Here is an 11325-nt window from a genome sequence, read left to right on the forward strand (position 1 = left end):
GTCTCCGCTGACCTGCAATACAAGAGAAATGCTTTTAATTGACTAAAAATAAGTGCAATAAATGTCAAATGACAGAAAAATAAACTTTGAGCGCAGACGTGATATTTACTTTCACTGCAGAATAATTAACACTATTTATTCTGTACTCTATGTGATCTACTGCACACACTATGGAATAAACATTATAGTGATAAACTATGATTAATAATGATGTATTTTACAAATAAGATTTTAGAGAAGAAATCTCTCATATCTTGTCCCAAAAGCATAAGTACTTGAAATGAGTTTGGAGAAATATTGAGTCAAAAGTATAACATTTCTTTAATATTCAGCACATATAATCTGCCATTGTATATTATTTGTATATCAGCATTGGTATCAGCTGATACTTCAACACCAATTAAATTTAGCTTAACAAATATTACCATCTACATTTACAATTGTACATTACAGAAATAAAATCCTTATTTGTGTTACAGTATACTGTAATCTGTATCCTATAGGATACTGTTAATTTGGCCTTGTTTAATTATATTTATGCAAAACATATTCTGTTGATTTTGTAGTGAACTATGATGCAGAAATTTCTTGACAGCTAATAAATTAATACATTTAATCTTAAATAATTAATAAATTATTGCAAACACTACCATTCAGAGGTTTGGGGTGTTTTTTTTTTTTTTTCCAGCAAGGATGCATTAAATTGTTCAAAAGTGACAGTAAAGACATTTATATTGTTACAAAAGATTTTCATTTCAAATAAATGCTGTTCTTTCGAACTTTATATACATCAGACAATCCTGAAAAATAAAATGTATCATGTTTCCACAAAATATGAAGCAGCACAACGGTTTTCAACATTGATAATAATCAGAAATGTTTCTTGAGCAGCAAATCAGCATATTAGAATGATTTCTGAAGATCATGTGACACTGAAGACTGGAGTAATGATGCTGAAAATTCAACTTTGATCACGGGAATAAATTACATTTTAAAATATATTCAAATTAGAAAACACTTATTTTAAACCGTAAAAATATTTCACAATATTAATGCTATATTTCATACCTCTAGTCTCGGCGGTGTTGTGTTGTGAGGCGTTTGTCTGTGTGTTTCCAGTCGGCTGTGTTCACTCTCCCCCGTGTACTCGTCTCTGCTGGGTTTTGCTCACTGACTGTGAACAGTCAAACTCTGCTGATTCCACCAAAACCCTTGATTTTCAAGACTCCAAGCTTCATGAAGCGTGTCGTTCGAGTGGCCCTCTTTAAACACAACACAAGCTTGTGTCAAGCATCTGTCAGGCCTCTGAAATCATGATTATCTGCTCATAGCAGATTTCAAACATGACATTTCACAACCTTATTGGAATAGTTCACCTAAAACAGACCATTTTGTCATCATTTACGAGCTATATTTTCATTTTTGCCTGGTATATTCCTATAAATGACATGCGTTTATTTCTTGACATCATCTCATTTTCAGGGAAAGGTCCGTCTGTGAACTCTTAAACACAACTCAATTCACTCAACTAATTATTTTAGCTGTATGTCTGTGCTAGATGAAGAACGACCTGATGCTTTTGGCATAACTCATCTGAATAGTCAGATCTTTGGCTGGACAATGATCCATAATTAAAGTAAGTCAAGTCATTAATCTAGATTAATAACAAAGCATGTTAAGGATTAATTGCACTTGATCTGATGTCTTTGTACAAGTAATCATCTAAAAGCCTTTAAAAAGAGTTCAAATAATTCATTTATAAGAGTTCATGTCATCCGTGCCCTATAACAATATCATACATAGAAAACACAGTGACTAGATTACATTTACATTACATTGTCTGAGGAAGCTGCAACACTCACCAACACAATTCCAGGGTGTTGCTACGCAGTTGCTAGGGTGTTTTGAGTGGTTGCTAGGTGGCTTCTTTCTGTCCTTTTGTTGAAATCACTAGCGGTCACATTAGCGATGTTTCAACGAAATTTCACCGGGAAAAAAGTTCCAACATTGTCAATAGGGCAGCAATGTTTTATAAAGTATGGAAGCCCGTTTCCGCCACTGCACTGTAAAAAAAAATCTGTGACATTTACGGTAAAATACCAGCAGCTGGCTCATCACAAACAGCTTTTATACAAGCTGAGGAGGGCAATATTTATATATAGAAGGTGCACAGTGTCATTCACATAAACACTAAACCCCATCATGGTGACACACATGATACTGAAATAATGCAATAAACATTCATTTAACAACATTACATGTAAGATTAAACCCTAATGTATACAACTGATAAGAAAAAAACTAAGAAAAAACTTTATTTCAACAAAAAAACATTGAATATGAAGTGTCATGCAGGGAATTCTGGGAGTGTCAATTTACAGTTTGTTACTGTAAATTATCCAATTAATTTTTCTTTTTCACTTCCAAAAAACGTATTTTTAACAGTATTTTACTGTAAAATTACATTAAATGTAATTACATTTATACACCGAATATAGTATGGAAACTTACTGTTACCCAGTTAAAAGGTTTTTACTGTAGCATTTTTTCAGTCTTTTACTGTTAAAATCACAATAATTTTTTACAGTGTGAATAAAAATTAAAAATAAAAGTAATTGCTTTTTTTTTTTATCTCGCAATTCTTTTTGTCTCAGAATAGCAATTCCGAGAAGTAGAGTCGGTTGTGAGATTTAAACTCGCAATTCTGAGAAATAAAGTCAGACTTTTCTCGCAAACTCAATTGCGAGAAAAAAGTCAGAATTGCAAAATAAAGAGTCGCAATTACCTTTTTTATTTTTTATTCAGTGGCGGAAACGGGCTTCCATAATATAGCGCAGCTCACACAGAAGTCACGTTCAAAAAATAAATAAAATAAAATAAAACAATTTGAAAATGAGCAAAATTTATGTGGGGAACTTTTTCGCCTTCATGCGAAACTCGATCGTCTCTATCACGTTGATTCCTTTTGAAGGGACTCTGTTTTGGCTGCAAATTTCGCTGAGCAACAGTGTAAAATTAGTTTTACTTATTATTTTACTATGTTACTTTGACCCTGTCAAAAGCACAGTCTTAAATAAATAAATGTAATAAATGAGAGAAATTTGACTGAGGAAATCTTTCGCCCTCACGTGAAACTCCCGATTGCGCAGATTCCTTTTGAAACGGCTCGATTTCGAGTCATTTTGAAATGAACCAATTATTTTCCCTTCAAAGTATTTAAAAATCTTACTGGGATCAATTAGACCATTACAAAAACACATTGTTAAATAAATAAATACATTTAATAATTAAAAGAAATTTACCAGAATATTTCACCCTCAAGTGATTTCACCGAGCAATGGTAAATGTGTAAAAAATGATAGTAGTCATTTTGCAATTAACCTATTATTTTCCCCTCAAATTATTTTAATATTACTCTGTTTGGGAACAGACCTGGCAACCCTGATTCCTACAGAAATTAATCAGTTTTGCGATGTGACCACATCTTAAGAGCAACATTAACACTGATGCTTGCCTTAGTAAACACCACTAATTAGTGTCCAGAAAACACCTTATGATGTGTAAATATTGCCATCTCACAGGTCTGATGTTCCTGCACTTCAGAGTGAAACTGTGAGCGACTGGCGTCAATGATACTTGACAGAAACAGAAGCACCAGCTCATCTGATGCAAGGCCGCAGCTCCTGAAGCTCTTCACTGCAATTCAAGTGCCCTAGATGGGGCAGTAAGTGAGCAATGACGTGTTTCTCCCACAATACAGCACTGCTGGCTGAATCCATCAAGACTTTCACTCTAAATGTTTCTTCCTCCGTCTCTGGAGTTCAACTCAGCGTTGATCCGCCTCTCTGGTGCCCAGCAGAGCGCAGAGATGCTGCTTTAGTATTCGAGTCCAGCGCTTCAGATGGGCCTGTACGTCACAATATCAGTGCGTCTCTGCAGCAACACACAGCCGTGTTTCCTTACTGAATGAATTTGCGTTTTGAACAAATTGGTTGAGTCAGTGATTCACTGATCCATTCATAAAAGCATTTTCTTTCTTCGTTCCTGAATGAATCAGTCGTTTGGAAAGAATAGACTGAATAAATGACTCAGCGACTCACTTGCCGCCACCTACTGGTAATTTTAGTTTCATATTTAAAAGTATCATTCTATTTTTTTCTGTCATTTCAAATTTCTATATTCCAGTTTTTATATTTAAATCTCATAAAATGATTTATGCAATTTGTATGTGCAGTGAAAATGCATGTACAAGTGCTACAAATATATATATATATATGTCTATATATATATATATATATATATGTATATATACAGTGGGTACGGAAAGTATGTGTAGAACCCTGTATGTTTAATTAGGCCTATACTTGGCTGTAAAAAATAATTAAATAAATAAAGCCACTTAGCCAATGTAACTTTTAAACTTTATATGTGTGTGTGTGTGTGTGTGTGTGTGTGTGTGTGTGTGTGTGTAAATAAGAACCTGAGCAGTGCTGTCAAACTGATTAATTGTAATTAATCGCATCTGAAATAATAGTTTTTTTACATAATATGTGTGTGTGTACTATAATAAATACACACACATGCATGTATATAAGAAATATATAATGTTTATTTATATTTATTATTATTTATTTATATTTACACACACATATATAAATTGTGTAAACACAAACTTTTATTTTGGATGCGATAAATCACGATTAATCGATTTGACAGCGCTAGTTTACAGACACTTGCTTTCATAATTTGCATCTAATGACATTAAATATTTTAAAGCATTTAAATACTTTTCAAGGCCACTGTTTTCTATATTGTAACTACTGCATTCACTACATAAACAATAATACGTAGAACTAATTTCATGATTCAAAGATTTTAAACTGCAAGTAAAATTAAGACAACAATCAATAATTCATCACAGTGTGTTTTTGGTATAATTGTAATTATACCTCATGTTCTGTGAAGATTGATTGCATGTGTAAAAATAAAATTTTGAAATCAGCCTGTTAATTTGCCTTCAAATTATTTTAATATGTTACTCAGTTTGGTATTAATTTGACCCTTGCAAAAACACACTGTAAAAAAAATAAATGAATAAATAAATACATTTGATAATTGAGGAACTATATACAATTTGGATTATAAAAATTCTGATTTATTTTACCAGTTTAGGGTAAATTAATATTGTTTTCCCTTCAAATTATTGTAATATGTTACTCTCTTTGGGATTGACAATGGGACAAATATAATAATAATAATAACTAATAAATAAGATATTTGGGGGGCTATTTAAAAATAATAAATAAATAAATAAATAAATAAATGAGATATGTGGGGGACTATATAAAACGAATTATATAAAGAACACAAAGTCAGTTAGTTTGGTTGATTTTACAGCTGGAAGTCTCAGTTTCACCCGTTTTGCCCTGTAAATTGTCAAATGCAGTTCATGCATCAACTTATAATGCTGTATGTCAACATCTGCTTTGCTACATAATCAGTGTAAGCACATGATTGATCGTGTTAGTAGTTAAGAAAGAAATCATAACTCAAAGCATGTCAAAATATCATCTACTCAAAGTGCTCCTTAAGCGTCGCTCTGAATTTAGAAGATTCGTACAAAAATAACAAGAACTAGATATATTGTGCATAAAATCAGAGAACCAGACGAGACTGTACATGTTCGTCACACACGGATGTTTCTAGCTGCTGCACATGTACTTCTGCGTGAGACTTTGACTGTTGACAAAGACGGGATCCACCGTGGCCACTTTAGCAGCGATGAACGAGTGAATGCAATGAAGCACAGCCGTCAGATTAGCAAACTCCAGCTCCTGGAAGAAAAGAAGCCATCAGGAAGATGTTTCTCACTTATATTTCAACATTAAACTGCCTCGCATCTTGACTGATTTTGATCAAGTAAAGGTCAGAATAACTGCAGTAATATCTCCAGATGAACACTTACTGGACTGAAGCAGCTCAGCTTTACTTGATTCTCCATCAATCATGTTTTAGAATCTCAAATCTGATCCTCAGGATCTTTTGAGGAGCGTTTGTTTCCAGAAGCTTTACTTTCACTGTTCCTCAGCGGAGGAATGATCTTCACAAGCCTCCAGAACATCTCACGGTTATTTCTTCATCTCTCAATCAGCACTGGATTGCACTGCATTATATGTTTGGATCATTTCAATCTCATCTTACTAAGAAATATTATTGGCGATATAGAGTGACGACTGATATTTATATAATTTTATGTCAGTATCTGCTCTACTGTTATAAAGATCCCATTGATTTACATTAAAACCTATCAGACGCATTTCATCGTTTTTTCCGTATAAATATCAGCATCTGCACCAAATTTCATATTTTGCCTCAGTTTGGGCCTCTGAATGAAGTTGAGCTGTTTTTCTCTCCATATTCTCACTATATCATACTATAAACACCTAATGCACCAAATATACTCAACAGAAAACACACAAGCAAACTTTTTTAGTTTTTGATTATATTTTGACTAAAGGTTTAAGAAACTATCCTATTTTTTCTGACTATTATTTCATATGTCAGGCTTTACAAGGTTAAATATCTCATCTAATTTGACTATTTTATTAAATGGACGATAAATCTGACATCAAAACAGTTAAACTAATATTGTAAACCCGGAAATTATGATATATTTATACAGCACAAATGTTGTCTGATGACATTTCATCCTAATATTCTCGTGTAAACACATTCTGACCTTCATTTCGATCTGTTTATTCTCTGAATTCTGGAACAGGAGCTTCACTCGTGTCTTGCCGTCATCCGATGAACCCTTCAGCTGGGAGAATTTGTATTTCCAGATGGTTTTCTGTGGAAAAGCAGGTGAAAAAAATGTAAGCAGAGTAGACGGGCATGCAAAATCTGTGCACTTGAGAAATGAAGTGGTCATTTCTTTATAAATGTTCTTAAAAAATGTGGCCATACTTTATAAATGTTTTACGGAGCCCCTAAAGGGACACAGTGGTGGGGAAAAAATATTTTTCAAATCTTTTGCATTCAAACTTTTACGTTCTCTTCCTGTTTACTTTACAGCTTGCAGTGGTTCATACAGCTCCGTATGTTCACAATGGAACGGTTCAAAGAGTTTTATTTTGAACTTGGACTCAAGTATAAAGAAATACAGTCAGTGCTTAGTTCAAGGCATGGTTTTGGGACATTTTAAAAAGCTTAATGTGGTTTAATGTGCTAAAACAGTGACACTTGAGGACCGAATTCAGTACACGACTTCTCCAGATGTTAACTGATGGACTGGAGTGGTATGAATTACTGTGATGTTTTTATCAGCGGTTTGGACTCTCATTCTGACGGCACCCATTCACTGCAGAGGATCCATTGCTGAGCAAGTGATGCAATGCTACATTTCTCCAAATCTGATGAAGAACAAACTCATCTGCATCTCGTAGGTAGTTGAGCTGGTTTGGGTTAAACGCACAGACGTAATCAGCGCATCGTAAGAGAAGACTGAAGACTATCACGTTTAACACACTTTTCACTGATGTGCAAATCACCGGCTGCTATTCGAACCAAGAACAATACACGCCAGATTTAGACGGCACAATTAAACTGGTCTATCAGCCTCGTAATCAGCCCGTGTTAGTCTATTCATGCCGTCCGAACGCTTCTGTGTGAATCACAAATCATGCCATTAACCAGCACCTGCTGAACTCTTAATTTCAAAAATAAAACATGATTGAGCTGTAATTTAGGAACACAAAAATCCCAGAATTCATCCGATTCACTGATAATACACTGTAAATAAATGAAAAAAAATGCAATATTTGCTGATGTCACTTCCTGGATGATGATGATGATGACGAAGATGATGATGATGATGTCATTGTGGAAATGGCTTTTGATATTTAAAGGAATTTTTCAGATTAAAGGAATGTAAAGAGATTTTAAAAACACTGGACAAACCTATTAATTGATCACCAACTAAAACAAAATTCACAAGGAACCCATGTTTTGTTTAAACATTTTGATATGATAATATTTGGACAGAATAAAATTAAGAAAAAAAAAATACAATAAAAATAAAACAATTTAATTAAATATAAATGAATAAAAAACAAAAATAAACATAGATGGAAAAACATTAATGACTACCGAATAAAACAATATTCACAAGAAAACATGTTTTGTTTGAAACGTTTTGATTCTGATAACATTCAGATATTTTAATAGAGAATAAAATAAAAACAAAAACAAACAAATGGGAAAAAAAACCTATGAATTGATCACCAATTAAAACAATATTCATAAGAAAATGTTTTTTTTATTTTAAACATTTTGATATTGATAACATTTTGTTATTTCGATATAAAATAAATAAAAATGAAAATAAAAATTAATAAATATACACAGAAAATAAATAAAAATGTAATAAATATACAGTGCCTTGCGAAAGTATTCATACCCCTTCATTTTTTTTCATGTTTTGTTATGTTGCTGCCTTATGATAAACTTCTTTAAATTACTTTTTTTCCACATCAATCTACACTCCATACACCATACTGACAAAGCAAAAACAGAATTGTCACAACTTCGTAAATGTATTAAAAATAAAAAAAACTGAAATAAGTATATTGCATAAGTATTCATACCCTTAACTAAATATTTCGCTGAAGCACCTTTAAAGTCTCAAGTCTTTTTTTGTTTGATGCGACAAGCTTTGCTCATCAGCATTTTGCAATTATCTGCCATTCTTCACCTCACCTGTTCACCTCCAGAACATCTCACGGTTATTTCTTCATCTCTCAATCAGCACTGGATTGCACTGCATTATATGTTTGGATCATTTCAATCTCATCTTACTAAGAAATATTATTGGCGATATAGAGTGACGACTGATATTTATATAATTTTATGTCAGTATCTGCTCTACTGTTATAAAGATCCCATTGATTTACATTAAAACCTATCAGACGCATTTCATCGTTTTTTCCGTATAAATATCAGCATCTGCACCAAATTTCATATTTTGCCTCAGTTTGGGCCTCTGAATGAAGTTGAGCTGTTTTTCTCTCCATATTCTCACTATATCATACTATAAACACCTAATGCACCAAATATACTCAACAGAAAACACACAAGCAAACTTTTTTAGTTTTTGATTATATTTTGACTAAAGGTTTAAGAAACTATCCTATTTTTTCTGACTATTATTTCATATGTCAGGCTTTACAAGGTTAAATATCTCATCTAATTTGACTATTTTATTAAATGGACGATAAATCTGACATCAAAACAGTTAAACTAATATTGTAAACCCGGAAATTATGATATATTTATACAGCACAAATGTTGTCTGATGACATTTCATCCTAATATTCTCGTGTAAACACATTCTGACCTTCATTTCGATCTGTTTATTCTCTGAATTCTGGAACAGGAGCTTCACTCGTGTCTTGCCGTCATCCGATGAACCCTTCAGCTGGGAGAATTTGTATTTCCAGATGGTTTTCTGTGGAAAAGCAGGTGAAAAAAATGTAAGCAGAGTAGACGGGCATGCAAAATCTGTGCACTTGAGAAATGAAGTGGTCATTTCTTTATAAATGTTCTTAAAAAATGTGGCCATACTTTATAAATGTTTTACGGAGCCCCTAAAGGGACACAGTGGTGGGGAAAAAATATTTTTCAAATCTTTTGCATTCAAACTTTTACGTTCTCTTCCTGTTTACGTTACAGCTTGCAGTGGTTCATACAGCTCCGTATGTTCACAATGGAACGGTTCAAAGAGTTTTATTTTGAACTTGGACTCAAGTATAAAGAAAAACAGTCAGTGCTTAGTTCAAGGCATGGTTTTGGGACATTTTAAAAAGCTTAATGTGGTTTAATGTGCTAAAACAGTGACACTTGAGGACCGAATTCAGTACACGACTTCTCCAGATGTTAACTGATGGACTGGAGTGGTATGAATTACTGTGATGTTTTTATCAGCGGTTTGGACTCTCATTCTGACGGCACCCATTCACTGCAGAGGATCCATTGCTGAGCAAGTGATGCAATGCTACATTTCTCCAAATCTGATGAAGAACAAACTCATCTGCATCTCGTAGGTAGTTGAGCTGGTTTGGGTTAAACGCACAGACGTAATCAGCGCATCGTAAGAGAAGACTGAAGACTATCACGTTTAACACACTTTTCACTGATGTGCAAATCACCGGCTGCTATTCGAACCAAGAACAATACACGCCAGATTTAGACGGCACAATTAAACTGGTCTATCAGCCTCGTAATCAGCCCGTGTTAGTCTATTCATGCCGTCCGAACGCTTCTGTGTGAATCACAAATCATGCCATTAACCAGCACCTGCTGAACTCTTAATTTCAAAAATAAAACATGATTGAGCTGTAATTTAGGAACACAAAAATCCCAGAATTCATCCGATTCACTGATAATACACTGTAAATAAATGAAAAAAAATGCAATATTTGCTGATGTCACTTCCTGGATGATGATGATGATGACGAAGATGATGATGATGATGTCATTGTGGAAATGGCTTTTGATATTTAAAGGAATTTTTCAGATTAAAGGAATGTAAAGAGATTTTAAAAACACTGGACAAACCTATTAATTGATCACCAACTAAAACAAAATTCACAAGGAACCCATGTTTTGTTTAAACATTTTGATATGATAATATTTGGACAGAATAAAATTAAGAAAAAAAAAATACAATAAAAATAAAACAATTTAATTAAATATAAATGAATAAAAAACAAAAATAAACATAGATGGAAAAACATTAATGACTACCGAATAAAACAATATTCACAAGAAAACATGTTTTGTTTGAAACGTTTTGATTCTGATAACATTCAGATATTTTAATAGAGAATAAAATAAAAACAAAAACAAACAAATGGGAAAAAAAACCTATGAATTGATCACCAATTAAAACAATATTCATAAGAAAATGTTTTTTTTATTTTAAACATTTTGATATTGATAACATTTTGTTATTTCGATATAAAATAAATAAAAATGAAAATAAAAATTAATAAATATACACAGAAAATAAATAAAAATGTAATAAATATACAGTGCCTTGCGAAAGTATTCATACCCCTTCATTTTTTTTCATGTTTTGTTATGTTGCTGCCTTATGATAAACTTCTTTAAATTACTTTTTTTCCACATCAATCTACACTCCATACACCATACTGACAAAGCAAAAACAGAATTGTCACAACTTCGTAAATGTATTAAAAATAAAAAAAACTGAAATAAGTACATTGCATAAGTATAATGTAACTAAATATTTAGCTGAAGCACCTT

General features: G+C 32.8%; 1 protein-coding gene across 1 annotated transcript in view; it reads right to left on the reverse strand.

The window, feature by feature from the left end:
* Positions 1 to 5388: 5388 nt before the first annotated feature.
* Positions 5389 to 11325, reverse strand: part of sntg2 (syntrophin, gamma 2) — a 79922-nt gene continuing 73985 nt past the window's right edge. Inside the window, exons 16-17 of the mRNA XM_016511900.1 lie at positions 9395 to 9505; positions 5389 to 5834 (exon numbers count right to left, since the gene is read on the reverse strand). Coding sequence (XP_016367386.1) covers positions 5703 to 5834; positions 9395 to 9505 — 243 coding nt within the window. The 3' untranslated portion in view covers positions 5389 to 5702. The remainder of the gene's footprint in view (positions 5835 to 9394; positions 9506 to 11325) is intronic.

This window comes from Sinocyclocheilus rhinocerous, unplaced genomic scaffold, assembly GCF_001515625.1.
Source record: "Sinocyclocheilus rhinocerous isolate Xijiao unplaced genomic scaffold, SAMN03320098_v1.1 scaffold805, whole genome shotgun sequence".
Taxonomy (NCBI): domain Eukaryota; kingdom Metazoa; phylum Chordata; class Actinopteri; order Cypriniformes; family Cyprinidae; genus Sinocyclocheilus; species Sinocyclocheilus rhinocerous.